This window comes from Orycteropus afer, unplaced genomic scaffold, assembly GCF_000298275.1.
Source record: "Orycteropus afer afer isolate SDZICR_OR568_19922 unplaced genomic scaffold, OryAfe1.0 scaffold00332, whole genome shotgun sequence".
Taxonomy (NCBI): domain Eukaryota; kingdom Metazoa; phylum Chordata; class Mammalia; order Tubulidentata; family Orycteropodidae; genus Orycteropus; species Orycteropus afer.
This window is the reverse complement of record NW_006921919.1, coordinates 2,238,569-2,254,932: the sequence shown is the minus strand read 5'-3', so window position 1 is coordinate 2,254,932 and position 16,364 is coordinate 2,238,569. Positions and strand designations below refer to the sequence as shown.

The 16,364-nt window shown below is 38.7% G+C and overlaps 1 protein-coding gene across 1 annotated transcript in view; it reads right to left on the bottom strand.

The window, feature by feature from the left end:
- The window catches only part of SYNPO2 (synaptopodin 2), a 330,459-nt gene extending 316,648 nt beyond the window's left edge, over positions 1-13,811 (bottom strand). The window contains exon 1 of the mRNA XM_007952370.2: positions 13,707-13,811. Coding sequence (XP_007950561.1) covers positions 13,707-13,811 — 105 coding nt within the window. The remainder of the gene's footprint in view (positions 1-13,706) is intronic.
- Positions 13,812-16,364: the final 2,553 nt, after the last annotated feature.

Below are 16,364 nucleotides of genomic sequence, written 5' to 3'. Positions count from 1 at the left end.
CCTTCCGAGGAGTGGCTGGTGGGTTTGAACCGCCAGCCTTCTGGTTAGCAGTCAAGTGCCTTAGCCACTATGCTACCAGAGCTCCCACATATTAGCTTAGAGATAGATTTTCTGGAATCCTTTTCCTCAGGTTCACTAAGAGAAAAAATTGTTATAAAGTTTTAAAGATTAAATTTTATATTTGGTGATTCTAGTTCATGCAAACTCTTTATTAAAATCGTAGTAATTTTCAGAGCTCTGGTAGCATAATGCCTAAGGCACGTGACTGCTAACCAGAAGACTGGCAGTTCAAACCCAAGAGCCATTCCTTGGAAAGAAGGTTGGGCAATCTACTTACGTAGTGATACTGCCTCGGAAACCCAAGGACGGTTGTTATGAGTCAGGTCCGACTCAATGGCACATAACAACAACAAGTCTTTTTATCCAGGCTCATACAAGAGAACAGTATGGTGTCTTTACTAGCAAGGAGGGGAAAAAATATGTGGCTTTTGATTTTTTTACAAATAACTTATTTTATTCTATAAACTGGGAATAGTAAAACTTCTCCAATCTACCTGATAACGGTTTATCAAATGTGACAATGTATGTTAATACACTTGGGAAAAAACATACACAGGTATATTTTGTTATACTTATCCAAATATATAAATTAGCTTATATTTTTGAGCACCTATCAACTGGTCAAATAATTTCAGAAGCTAATATGTTCTTTAAAACATTACCATGTAATACATGCAAATATTCTCCAATGAAGTATAATATATATATCACAACTATATTACATATTGATTTGAAATTTGGAATATGATTTTATTTAAAAACAACAATCACCATAGTTTAGAACACAATAAAGTTTAGAGAACTTCTACATTGAGGGTTCTCGATTCTGACAGTAATGTTCAAGAAATACCCTCTAGATTATTATCTCCTTGAACAAAAAGCATCCCAGGTTACTTAAGTACTTACTCACATGCAAGTCAACAAAAAAAAGAGGGAGAAGTTTACAATTCTTATTAAGCCCCAAAAAACAAAACAAAAAAATCAAACCCCCTGCCAAGTGACCCCCATTGTTTCCAAGGCAGTAAATATTTACAGAAGTAGATTGCCTATCTTCCTTGCACAGAGTGCTGGTAGTTGAACTGCCAACCTTCTGGTTAGCAGTCATACGCCATAGGCACTGTGCCACCAGAGCTCCTTAGCAAGGCCAGATTTCATTCATTCTAACAACAACAACAACTGGAATCAATCACATCAACATGATCATTAATGAAAAGCATATGAGCTGGTGATAACTTCAGGGCTAACATACATCACAGGACCCTGGTAGTGCAGTGGTTAGGAGCTCAGCTGCTAACCAAAAGGTTGGTCATTAGAACCCACACAGTGACTCTGCAGAAGAAAAACCTGGCAATCTGCATCCGTAAAGATCACAGCCAAGAAAACCCAATGGAGCTGTCCTCCTCTGCCCTTTTGAGTTGAAATTGACTCCATGGCACCAAACAGCAAAACATACATCAAGTGCATGTGATTGATAATATGAACCTGAGTGATGTAACTGATGTTTTCGAGGAGTCTCAACTCATTCAGTGTAAACATGAACCTAGTTTATTCCTTCTAGTAACTGCTTTCAACCATGGTAAGTCAAATTCCTTTCTTAATAATACCTTGATGAGATCTCATAAATTTCTGGTGGTTTCTGGTTATTCAACAGTCCAGTCCGATTAAAACTTCAATCTAATATCTGACTCTAAGCTCTCTCTCTCCCTCTCTAAGTACTGTGGCTGAGCTTGTGGCTCCAGAGCTTGGCCTGTGGAGTAGGATGTTGTTTGCTCTTTACTCACTTACATCTAGCTCCTGGGGGCAGGAAAGAATAATCGGGAATAGAATGGGAAGGTAGATACATGCATCCATAACTAGATGAGATGGAATTTCTCTCATTGTTGGTTTTTGTGCTTCTCTGGCTTATGTTATGTGGTCACCAATGTCCTCTCTGTGGCTTTTTCCAAATGACAGGACACATGTGTGGTTTTTTTCAAGAACCTTGCAGAGGTATACTTTCTATACCATTTTATACTTCCATACATGGGAAATCGGGCTCCTGCTCAATCACTTTAATAGCCCCAGTGATTCCTGAAGCTACCAGCTTTCTCCTAGCAGCCTCTTAGCAAGAGTTTGGCCTTCCTGAATAGGGTATTGGCAAGATAGCTCAAGTCCAGATACTTCCATGATAGGCAATGTGGTGGTTATATTTGTGTCAACTTGGCTGGGACCGGTTGAGTGGCTGGGGAGTGATAGTTACTCCCTATGATGAGACTGGCAATCAACTCCATGGTGAGATCTACCACAAGCAGCTGAGTAGCTGCTTTGGTTATGTGGTCTGCTTCCTGTATATAAGAAGCAGCTTTGGGAATGGTCTCTAGCCTATGGCATGCTTGGACCCTGCATGTAACCACGTCGTTGTTCAGCAGCTTGCCATGCTCTGCGGGCCTTGGAACTTAAAATGGACTTAAATTAATGGCCTGCCATGTGATTTGGTAACATCGGTACTATGCCTTTTTACTTGTCTTTTTACTGTGCCTTTTTACCTTGACCAAACTTGGGCTTCTCAGCCTCAGCAGCCAGCAGCTGTCTGAGTGAAGAAACGCCTCTAGCTTCAGTGGGCCAGGAGCAGGAGGCAAAGCTGGACCCCAAAGTTGAGGGGCTTTCATGCAGCCCCTAGAGCCTGGCACTTTGAACTTGGACTTAAAGCCCCCAAATTGTAAGAATAAACTCCTGTTTGTTAAGGCTATCCCATTTGTAGTATATTTCTGTCAGAATGTCACTAGGTAACCAGAACAGGCAACCATCTAGAGGAAATGCAAGGATCCTTGTCTTGCCAAATGGGTGAATGTAGGCTCTAATTCTCTCTCTGCCCCCCCCCCCAGCTCTAGCTCTAGCCCTATCTCTCTCTCTCCCTTTCTCTCTCCCTCTTTTCCTCCCCTCTCCCATTTCTCCTTCTTTCCTTTCTCCCTCCATTTTTTCTTCAGTTTCATCCCGATCTCCTATCATTCACATATGCACCAGGCAAGCTATCAAGTCAAAGATAAAAAGAACAAAGAAGACATCCTAGTAGGAAATAAGTTTCCAGACCCCCTTCTTTCAGGCACCCCAAATCTTTACAATGCTCATTTGGAAGCTTCCCAATACCTCCTCTATTCCCTCGACCACACATATCATTGACTCAGAGAGGGAAAATCTCCTCACAATCAGTTATGACCTGCTTACTAGGCCAAGAACATAGCCTCACTCCAATCCTCCACTTATATTGACCTGGGATAGGGATTATGGGAAGGTGTTGGAAGGATAGTTTATGTCACCCATCAGTGGAAGATGATATATCTGACCTCAACTTTCTACAACAAGGGTTCTAAATCTTGACTACATGCCAGGATTATCTTCACAGTGTTTACAAATCCCAATACCCAAGGTGTACCACAGACCAGTTACTCAGAGTTGGATGCAGAACAAGATATTTTGAAAAATAAATGTCCCTTTTGAGAAAAGGGAACCTAACCTTCACCCTCTCAGAGAAACATGTAGTAGCTTGCTACTGTTTAAAGTCGGACTTCCAATCATTTTCCATTTTTTATAGCATAACCGTTGGCAAGTAACTTAGTCTTTCTGTGCCTCAATTTCGTTATCTTTAAAATGAGACTCCGTTTCATACCCGTTTCACAAGTTTGGGGCATCATTTGAAGAGATAATAGCTGCAAAGCACTTAGAACACTTCCTTGCACATTGTAAGTGCTTGATAAATGCAAGCTATATGTGCACTATGCCCAGATATTGGTAAAACCAATGCATAGCCAATGCTTAACTTCATTACCTTCTTTCAACAAACAGTAAACTGTCTTAAAGCATGAAATTTTAAAATAAGAATTCTCTATAACTTCCATTTAACAGATTTAAACAGTGTGCACTGACTTATATAAGTATACCTGTTTTTAGAATTTCTAGAAAATGCATACACAAAAAAAAAATCTATAAAAAATTAAGTGATTGGCAACAAATTCATACTTGTTGATAATTAAATATCTAACAAGGGACTTATCTCTAAAATTTATAGAAAACTCCAACACCTAAACAACAAAAAGATTAACAATCCAATTAAAAAATGGGCAGAAGACATGAATGGACACTTCACCAATGAGGATATTCTGGCTGCCAGCAAATACATGAAGAAACGCTCACAGTTATTAGCTATCAGAGAGATGCAAATCAGAACAACGATGAAATACCATCTCACCCCAGCACTAATAGCAGAGTTCAACAAGAGAGAAAATGGTAGATGCTGGTGAGGATGTGGAGAGATTGGGACTCTCATACACTGCTGGTGGGACTGTATAATGATACAACCACTATGGAAAACAGTATGGTGATTCCTTAAAAAACTGGAATTAGAAATACCATTTGACCCAGCAATCCCATTATTAGGTTTATATCCTAAAGAAGTGAGAGCCAGGACAAGAACAGATATATGCACACCCATGTTCATCATAGCACTATTTCCAATAGCAAAAAGATGGAAACAACCTAGGTGCCCATCAACAGAAGAATGGATAACCAAACTGTGGTACATACACACAATAGAATACTACGCAAGCTTGAAGAAAAATGTAGAATCTGCAAAACACGGCATAACATGGATGAATTTAGAGGACATTATGCTAAGTGAAAGAAGTCAATCACAGATGGACAAATATAGTATTAGTTCTTATTTTAAAAAGTCAAAGAAAGATTTATATATGGAAGGGAACTTTCTTCATTGGTTACCAGGGGTGGGGGGTGGGGGAACACAGCAAAAAAAAAGAAAAAAATGCATTGACCCATGTGAGTTTAATTGTGTGTATTTCACTGTACATAAATTATATTTCAAAAAATACATTTAAAAAAATTAAGTGATCAGGTATATTTTTCTAATAAAGATGCTACTAACTTTCTATATATTTTAAGGACAATTTACCCTAAAATATTGTTGGTGTTGGCAAAGAATATCAAATATACCATGGACTACCAGAAGAACAAACAAATCTGTCTTAAAAGAAGGACAGCCAAGAATGCTCCTTAGAAGCCAGGATGGCCAGACTTCATCTCAGGTAGTTTGGACATGCTATCAGGGGACCAGTCCATGGAGAACAACATCATGCTTAGTAAAGTAGAGGATCAAAGAAAAAGAGAAAGCCCCTCAACAAGATGGAATGGCAGAGTGGCTACAACAATGAAGCCAAACATAGCAGTGATTGTGAGGACGGTGCAGGACCGGGCAGTGTTTTGTTCTGTTGTACACAGGGTCACTATGAGTCAGTACTAACTCAAAAGCATCTAGCAACAATTCTTAAATATACACATTCAAACATTAAAATATTTTCCCCCTTGAGAAATACTTATGTTCCTGGAATTATTCTTTGAAATACTGTAGAAAACTCACTGATGAAAATAAGGGACAAGAATTACATTATTTGAAATGTGCTTTGCCTAAATAACACATTTTTACTGAATGTTTTAAAGAGTTTATGAACAGTAATAGATAAGAATCATTAAATCCACTTCTACCTCAAGAAACAAAAGATTATAATTTGTCATCTCAATTTTAATAAAATTTATTTGAAACTTTAATTAAAAATGAATTTTAGAGAAGAATAAGTATTTTAATGGTTTATAAGTTTGCTTGTTTTTTTAATTTTTATTGTGATTTGGGTGAAACTTTACAGAGCAATTTCACTTTCCATACAGCAGTTCACATAAACTTTGTCTCACGACATTAACTACAATTTTCCATAGTGCAACAGCTCTCTTCCCACTTCCTCCCCATTGTTACCTCTTTCCTGTGTCCTTCCCTCCCATGCACTCCTGCCCCCAGAGCTGTCTCCATGTGCGTACACAGCCCTTCTATTCTTCCATGACTGATTTCTCCAAGGAGTGTATCTACCTAATGTAAATATTCAGCTCATATGCCTGTCTTTTGTCTGGAAGCCACAGAAGTGGGTTCAATTCCAAACCTGAAGGTGCCTTAGTCTCAGGGGTTTCACCAGGCTTTATCAGACCAGCAAACCTGATCCTTTATTTTTATTTTTATTATAATGGTTTACGAGTTTTGAAGAACGAATTTCTAACTAAAGTAAAAGATATAAAGAATAAATAGTCTGAATATTTCTTTATGCATTGCTTTTTAAATATGAGTTATTTCTGGATTAAATATAAGATTTGTTCATAAAACAAAAACTTATTCCTTCTTAATATAAAGATCTGGTGGCATAGTGCCTAAGGCATTTGACTGCTAACCAGAAGGCTGGCAGTTCAAACCCACCAGCCCCTCTTCAGAAGGAAGGTTGGGCAATCTACTTCTGTAGAGATACTGCCTCGGAAACCCAAGGAGGGGTTGCTATGAGTTGATCCACCTCGACGGTAGTGAATTTGGCTTAATATAAAGATCTTCCAAAATGATTTGCCAAGAGTATATCCAGAGATAAGTGAAGTAAGTATGTGTCCCTAAAAAGAGAGTTTGTAAAGTAAAAGTGCTGACATGCTTTTTATAAAGGCATCTGCACACACACAAGGGGGTTTTATACTAAATTACATCTGGATAAATTTGTTTCTTTGGATGATCTCTTGGAAATATACTTTGCAGAGTAATGTCCCATGACAGTATTTAAAATGTTTGCTTTCCATCATATATATTTAGGATATAAGTTAAAAGATATAAAACATTAAAACTAGGTTTTTAATGTTTAATGTTATGATTACTTGGGGCTTTTAGAAATTCAGTTTACTTTTGGAAATAAACCGTTTTATATAATGGCCTTGAACTTCAATGTCAATGGAAAGTTTTTGTGATTATTTCTATCAGTTATCTTTTAAAGCTAGGATTTGCCTACATTTTCCCTAGCTCACTTACTTAAAATGTTTGAGCATCTCTCAAAACTGACTAAACATAGCACTATAAAAGTATTTTGGGGAATTATAAAGCTATTTTATTTATAATCATTCTTATTAACATTAGACTAGTGTTTGCTGTGCTATTTCCGCTTGTTAGATTTTTTTTCTATATAGAATTATAAAAAATTTAAACACTAGCTATTTCACAACAAGCCAATTTTATTTTTAATCTATAGAACTTGTAATTTGAACTATTGTAGAAAACTCACTGTTGACACTAAGGCATAATAATTATATTATTTGAAATGTGCTTTGCCTAAATAACACATTTTTTACTCAATGTTTTAAAAAGCATATGAACAGTAATAGATAAGAATCATTAAATCTATAGAATCATGGTTTAATGATTAATTATGATATAATGATTCTCACATTTAAGGGGCACGGTTCAGGCACTGTTTGAAAATTTCTTTTCTTTAGAAATATTTATCTTGGAGCTCTGGTAGCATAGGGCCTAAGGCACTTGACTGCTAACCAGAAGGCTGGCAGTTCAATCCCACCAGCCACTCCTCGGAAGGAAGGTTGGGCAATCTACTTCCGTAGTGATACTGCCTCGGAAACCCAAGAAGGGGTCGCTATGAGTCGGGTCCGACTTGACAGCACATAACAACAATTCCCAATTCAATCCTGTGCATGTTCTTCAAAAACAGTGAGCATTTCATTTGTTGGCCACCGTATCTTACTTACCATTTCTCATTTCTCTCCAGTATCCTCCTACTTGGAGGTGATCTGGCCCTAATCTCCAGTTCACCTATCACCAGTTCTAAGATGGGGAGAAAGTCTATGTCCCAGCACCATTCACTTCACCTTGAACTCAATGTGAAGCCATTACTAGAATCAACTTGATTTTATGATTTTTTTAAAAAAGTGATCTCAGTGAGGCCATGGCCTTGATAGCATAGAAACTCGATGGCACATAACAACAACAGTGTAAGAAACTGAATGTAATAAATTTGAATTAAAAATATGTTGTTGTTGTATGCCACCGAGTCAGACCCAATTCATAGCAACCCCTCCCTGGGTTTCTGAGGCAGTATCACTACGGAAGTAGATTGCCCAACCTTCCTTCCAAGGAGTGGCTGATGGGTTTGAACCGCCAGCCTTCCAGTTAGCAGTCAAGTGCTTTAGGCACTATACTACCAATTAAAAATATAAACCAACAAAAATGGGCATTGTCATAGTCATTTAGAAATTCATCTCCTTAGAAGTTTCTTTAGTCATTCCTTTTGCACATATAAAGAAAAGGTAGAGTATAGACTACATTCTCTGTCTCTCCTCATAGAGAAGACAGGGAGCAATACACACACATACCAAAAAAAACCCAAACCAAAGTCCTGCCTTCGAGTAAATTCCACTCATATCTACCCCTCCTTGGGTTTCTGAGGCTGTATCTCTACGGAAGTAGATTGCCCAGTCTTCCTTTCAAGGAGTGGCTGGTGGGTTTGAACCTCCAGCTTTCTGGTTAGCAGTCAAATGCCTTAAGGCACTATGCCACCAGAGCTCCTCACAAACTAGAAAATTAAATCAAATATCCTCATGCTTAATTAATGATCTTTTTCCAGATACCAACAACATTTTTTAAAGACATGGAAAAACCAATTACTAACTTCATATGGAAAGGAAGGAGACCTCAGATAAGCAGAGCACTACTGAAGAAGAAGAGCAAAGTGGGAGGTCTCACACTCCCAGATCTTAAAACCTACTATACAGCCTCAGTAGTCAAAACAGTGTGGTATTGGTACAATGACAGACAGATAGACCAATGGAACAGAATCAAAAGCCCAGAAATAGACTCATCCATCTATGGACAGCTGATCTTTGACAAAGGTCCAAACCCCATTAAATGGGGAAGAGATAGCCTCTTTAACAAATGGTGCTGGCAAAACTGGATATCCACTTGCAGAAAATTAAACAAGACCCATACTTCACCCCATACACAAAAACAAACTCAAGCTGGGTCAAAGACTTACATGTAAAACCCAAAACTATAAAATTCATCAAAGATAAAATAGGAGCAAATCTAGGAGCCCTAATTTACAGCATAAATAGACTATCAAACATAACCCAGAATGCACAGGCGGTAGAAGAGAAGCTAGATGACTGGAATCTTTCAAAAATTACATTCTTATGCACCTCAAAAGACTTCGTCAAAAGGGTAAAAAGAGAACCTACAGATTGGGAGAAAATATTTGCTTATGACATATCTGACAAAGGACTTATCTCCAAAATCTATAGAAAACTTCAACATCTCAACACCAAGAAGACAAACAATCCAATTCAAAAATGGGCAAGATACTTGAACAGACACTTCACTGAAGATGATATGCTGGCAACCAACAAACACATGAGGAATTGCTTCTGATCTTTAGTTGTTGTTGTTGTTGTTATGTGCCATTGAGTCATTAGAGAGATGCAAATCAAAACAACAAGATATCATCTCACCCCAGCAATAACAGCAAAGTTCAACAGGACAGAAAATAACAAATGCTGGCAAAGTTGCAGAGAGATTGGAACTCTTATACACTGCTGGTGGGATTGTAAAATGGTACAATGATTGTGCAAACGGTATGGCCTTTCCTTAGAAAACTGAAAATAGAAATACTATTTGACCCTGCAATTCCATTATTAGGAATATATCCTAAAGAGGTGAGAGGCAGGACACGAACAGACATATGCACACCTATGTTCATTGCAGCACAATTCACTACAGCAAAGAGATGGAAACAACCTAAATGTCCATCAATGGATAAATGGATAACCAAATTATGGTACATTCACACAATGGAATACTATACTACATTAAAGAACAATGAAGGATACACGAATCATCTCACAATGTGGTCAAATCTGGAGGACATTATACTGAGTGAAATAAGTCAATCTCAGAAGGACAAATACTGTATGAGTCCATTACTGTAAAAGGACAAAGAAGGGTTTCCTTACTGAAGGAAACTCACTTTGTAGGTTACCGGGTGGGGAGGGAAGAGGAGGGATTAATTTCGGGCTAATTGGGGGCCACATGCTGAAGTGGGTAAGGGGAGGGATGGTATGGAAAGAGTCTGTGACCACCATGATAATATTAGGGAAAGGGAGGACACTGAATTGTGCATGTAAGATATAGATGACAGAGGCTAATACCAGTATATACACAATACTGCATTACCATTAACACCAAACACCAGGCTACAGATAAACACATAAACATCTGAGATGATCAGGATACTCTAGACCAAGGATAGATTCAGCTGAAGCTAATCTTGCACAGATACCAGTGATACAAAATATCCACAATCCTTAGAGAAACAACAGAAGACAGACATAGAGCAATCCCTCGCAGACAGCCAGACACTGTGGGAGAGAGACCCAATGGATCTACCGACTCAGGACCATAGTATTGGGGGACAACAGACTCAATTGGCACAACAAAATACCTAAAAGTCTTGTTCCTCATCCTACATTAGTGAGTAATGACTGGGGTCTTAAAAGCTTTCAAGAAGCCATCTAAGATGCAGCTAATGGTCTCCTATTGTCAGAAATGAAGAAGAGTGAAAATAACCAAGGGCATTTGGAAGCAGTCAGCCCTAGGACATGATGGCCTGTGAGACCAGAAACACTAGATGATGCCCGGCTACCAATGCCAACCACTTGGGAAGGGGTCAAAACTGGAGATCCTGGATAGAGTGGGAGGAAAAACACAGAACAAAATTCAAAAACACAATAATGACCAGAATTACTGGTTGGATAGACTCTGGTGGGGCCCCCAATACTATGGCCCTGGGATACACTTTGGGCCTGAAATAAAACTCATTCCCAGGGGCTGACCCAATAATAAATAAGATGTACATGCAGACCATTCAACCCAGGGTGATGCACCCACATACTCTATGGAGATGCATCCCTTGGAGCAATTGACCACAGGGCACCAGAGGGGCAACATTCGCATGGAGGAAATGCAGGAAACACAGGAGTGCATAACTGTGAGGGGCACAGGCCAGGGGGAGGGCTACTGGGCAGCGAGAGGTGGAGAGTCGGTTAGGATTGGAGATGGTAACTGGGGAGTGAAACCAAATGTACACTAAATGTTGAATATAAAACAAACTGTGCTTTGTAAACTTGCACCTACAGCACAATTTTAAAAAGAAAGAAAGTGTTACCCATAAAAAATAAAAATTAATGATTTTGCTTAAAAGCAAGTATATTGCCAGGGTATTTTGGGAAAGATAATTTTGGGGGAGTGCAGCACTGAATTATTTGATGATCATACAGTTTAGCCCACTGAACCCACTGCCGTGGGGTTGGTTCTGACTCAGTACGCCCCTCTAGGACTGAGTAGTACTGCCCTACAGGACTTCCAACGGGTTCAAACCCACCAGCCACTCCTTGGAAGGAAGGTTGGGCAATCCACTTCCGTAGTGATAGTGCCTTGGAAACCCAAGGAGGGGTCGCTATGAGTTGGATCCAACTCGATGGCAGTGGGAATCTTTATGGAAGCCTTCTGCCACATCTTTCTCTCATGGAGCAATTGATGGGTTTGAATCATTCATTGACATCTTGGTTAGCAGTCAATCTCTTTAACCAGTACTCTACCAGGACTCCTTTGGTCTAACGGGCCCTCTATATCCTGGCAAACCATCAGAGAAATGGGAAAATGTGGTGAAATGCCTCCACAGAACACTGAGATCCCTCTATAAATACCCTTCACTAACAAAGTGCCTCACTTCTTGAAGAATCACTAGAAGATGGTTCCACCTTGAAATCAATGTACAAAGAACTCAGGAGAAACTTATTACCAACTCTTAAAGTCTAGCTACCAAACAGCCACCAGAGAATAACAGCTCCTAGGCGTTTCTGTCCCCAAATTCCAACTAGCAGATAAGTGATTCTAAAATTTTTGAGCAAGATAAAACCTCACTGATTTTACAGTCCCATTCCCTCCTCTTTTCTCTCCTGCTCCACCTCACTCAAAATTTCTGTCTCTCTCTCTCCCTACACACACACATACACACACACACAGAGGACAGATGAGAGATGCCACAGGAAGGGTTAGAGATCTGTCTGAGAGCAGATTGTAAATTAGAGCTGGGATTAGAACCCAAATCTCAGTAACCAGAGCCAGCCAATAGCTACTCAAAACTCAAGTTCACTTCAGTCTGATGAATTCTACATAAGTATTAATATTTTATCTGATGTTGCCGTCTATCGATTACTAAAGAAATCTAATGAAACCACCTTTCTGTCTCCTTTAACCACTCTGCCAGTTCAAAGCTGAGGACTGGAGGTAAGCTACTAGCAAAGTGCTTCACTTCTTCAAGAATCACCAGAAGGTGGTTCCACCTTAAAATCAATGTACAAAGAACTCAGGAGAAACCCATCACTGACTCTTAAAGTCTAGCTACCAAAGAGCCACCAGAGGATAACAGCTCCTGGGGATTTCTGCCCCCAAATTCCAACAAGCAGATAAGTGATTCTAAAATAACCATTAGGGTCATAGAATTTTTGAGCAATTTTTGAATTGAGGTTAAGTAAGCTACTTAACCTCTCCTGGCTCTTTCCTCGTCTAAAGTTAGAGAAGTTGAACTGGAGATTTCTGAGAAATTTTTCAGTTCTAAAAATTCTGCATTTCATCTCCTGTTTTATGCTTCATTCTTAATGTTTGAAATTTTCACTAGGTGGCAGGATTCCACCATCATATTCTGAAAGGTTTTTCTGATGGATGCCTAGGAGGAGAAATTAAAGGGGAAAAAAAAAAAAACTCCTTTCTTTTTACTGAACATTTTTAAAAAGTAAAAGCCAAAGGGAAGGAATACCTACAAAGGCAAGTATTCCATATATTTCATAAAGATCTGGATCTATTTTTAACATATGCATTAAATAGGAAATTAAGCAAGCATGCGCTTTCATATAATTTGACAATATAATGTTAGAATCAGGTAAATGATGGCTTGGTCTCAGGCATTTTAAAATTCATCTTAGTTGAGTCCCAATTAGACATTATCAGAGCCCCCCAAATAAACTGATAGTATATTAAGCTACAAAAACAAATCATCTAATGGCAACAAAAACACATAAAACATTTAAAATAGCTATTAGATGCATTGTGAAGTTTCCTCTAAGCTACTTACAATATATTTATGAGTCTCTTTGAATTTTATTTTGAGTTCTTATACAGATGAGTACAAATGATGGAAAAGAATACTTGGATTTTGCATTTATTTGTCAAATCCTTAAAAGGTATTCTTCTAAATAGATTTTATGACATAGTTCAAACATTATTGCCCAAAATTGGCTCTTTCTTGAATGCTGCATAATAAATGCCACTAGTAACACTTTATAAGAGTCCTCAAAATAGCTAGTCTGATTGGTTATGCTGAGTTGAGCATTTCTCTCTTGCCAGAGCTAAATAAAGTGACATGAAACAAAAATTCAACAGCATATTCTAATGCTGCCTAGATGAAACTTTCCCAAGTTTCCTAATGGTTGTCCGTGAAGATGATTAAAAAGTCCTATCGTCAGTTGCTTAATACAGCACTCTTGTCTTTTTAATTGCAAATTAGTTACATATATGGTATATATTACCATTCAAGGCTTCTTAAAGCATGAACTGAAACAAAACAGCCAAAATCAAACGAACATACAGACTTCTAAAGCAGAATTTGAAAACCCCATCAACAGGTTGCTACTTCCTTTCCACCCAGCACAGAGCGGTGGTAACGTTGCTGTCAGGGTCCTACCTTAGCAACTTGTAAGGGCTGCTTCTGCTCCTTGCCACCTCGCAATCTGAACCCCCAGGGCGCCCCTCCGGTCATGGAAATGCAGATAAAATCCCCCGTGCCCATTTTCTCCTTTTAGTTGGGCAGCATGAAGAACTTGAAAAGACAGAGGAAGCCTGGGTGGGGTTTAGGATGAGCACTTAGCTTCGGGCTCCTGCCAAGGAGGCAGGACTGGGATGCGCAGAGCCTCCGCTGCTCGAGCCGCCGCAGCCCTAGCCGCCGCTTCGAATTTGCGCTGCGAATGGGCTCATTCACAAGAACGCAAGGCCGCTTTCTCCCAGCCAGCCCACTCTTGCGTCACGCTCCTTTGCTCAGCCCACCTTCACGGAAAAGAAAGCAACCCCGTACACAGGAGATTGAACCCATTTTGGGTAAGATTGAAGAGGGGAGAACAAAAATTCTCTCGCACCAACAGATTAAAAGAATGAGTTGAAAACTTACATTTCATAGTTATATAAATAGTAGAGGAGACATGAAGTTTTTCATCTTTCTGCCGCTGTGACATCTTAAAATATGAGCTGTGAGAACTAAACTACTAGAAAAAGGAGGATTAGAGCTGTCAAATAAATGTTGTGAGAACTGTCACACTGATGAATAAAATACAGAAAGGAGTTACCGTGGGTACAATTATTATTTTTCTAAGCGTTCACTGCAGAATTAATCCCATAAGAGGAAATAAAACATAAAAACTTATTTTTAAAAAATAAATAACTCCTACTCTGAAAAGTATTTTTCTAAACTATGATATATTTTTACAGGAAGAGAGAAAGCAATAGACTCCCTGGAAACTACATTTTTATAACTTTCTTAAAAGTCTATTGCATAGTTTTAGGTACATATCTAAAATTTTAAAGGTATGTGTTTAAAATGTGTTTAATTTTCTTCATTCCTGACAATTTTCTTAAACCTGAATCCTACAGCCAATTGTATACAATGTCACTATAAGGTTGTTTTTTGTTTTGGTTTTATACTTTCTCATCACATATTCTGAAGCTAGCTTGTCCAATTTAAAAGTAGATTTCATATGTGGTCCAAAATTATTTTAATGTTTAAATCTTAACACAGTATATCAGAAACATACAAATGGAGCATTTTTGTTTTTCCCATATAGTTTTATTTTCCATCTGCACAAAAACACACTAAATAAAGAAGAGCGTAGGAAAGCTAGATTGTGTTACATATAGTACAAGACAAAAGTGACTTCCAGACAATCTAATTGTTCCAATACGAGGAAGCACCATACCATTAACATTTCCACAGTCTTTCCTCCTCAGAAGACAAAAGTGTTGAGTGGTTTTATTTATTTGTGTGTCATCAATGAAATCAAAGGCTTTCTGCATTAGAAGACCCCCTAGAGGTTATGAGGACCAGACACTCATCCACATTTAATTCTTTTCAGAAAGATGAATTGCTTTCACTTTCTCTAAAAAAGTGAAAAATGTTGTAAGTGAAACTCAAAAATATGAGCTCTGAGAGAAGGAAAAAAAAGTTTTATATTTGTTCTATTTTCTCACTTCTCTATAATCTAGCTTCTGTTTCCACAACAGAAAAGGCTTTTCACACAGTAACTTCTAATCTCCTTCTTTTTGTTTACACTTGATATTGACAACCAAGTCAATAATGTGTTCTCCTTAAGACATTTTCTGCCTTCTCTACTGCTGCTATAGCAGAAATACTAGGAGTGGGTGGCTTTAACAAGCAGAAATTTACTCTCTGACAAACAGAAATTTGCTCTCTCCTAGTTTCAGTGGCTAAAAGTCTAAATTCAGCTAGCTCTAGGGGGAGGGGTTCTCTCTCTATTGGCTCACAATTTAGGAGGAAAGTCCTTGTCTCCTTTCAGCATCTGTGGACCCAGCATTCCTTGGAGATCTTCATGTGTCTTGGCATCAACCTTCCTCTGGGTATAGGAGGTTCCCAGCACAGGAATCCTGAGTCCAAAGATGGGTTTGGCTAAAGGTTCTTCTTTCTTGGTGGTACTGAAGTCCCTCTGCTGGGTTGTTTAATCCCTTTTATATCTCAAAAGAGATCAATTCAAGATCCAGCCTAATCCTGTAGATTACATCCTGCCTCATTAACATGTTGTTGTTGTTGTTGTTGTTAGGTGCTGTTGAGGCAGCTCCAACTCATAGTGACCCTATGTACGACAGAATGAAACTCTGCCTGGTCATGCGCCATCCTCACATACTTTGCTATGCTTGAGCCCATCACTGCAGCCACTGTGTCAGTCCATTTCATTGAGTATCTTCCCCTTTATTTCTGGCCTTCCACTTTACTAAGCATGATATCCTTCTTCAGGGAAGGGTCCCTTCTGACCACATGACCAAAGTAGGTCAGATGAAGTCTGGCCATTCTCTCTTCTAGGGAGCATTCTGCACTTTTTCCAAGATAGATTTGTTAACATTAAAGAGGTGAGAATTTACAACACACAGAATAATTACATCAAATTACAAAATGTAGGATAATTACAAAATACTGAGGATTATGGCCCAACCAAGTAAACATATATTTTGGGAGGACACAATTCGATCCATAATACTTCCACAGGCTTCTATGATACAACATGATCTTGGCATTTCTGTTGCCTCTCTAGCCACTCCTTCCTCTCTCCATTGGTACATT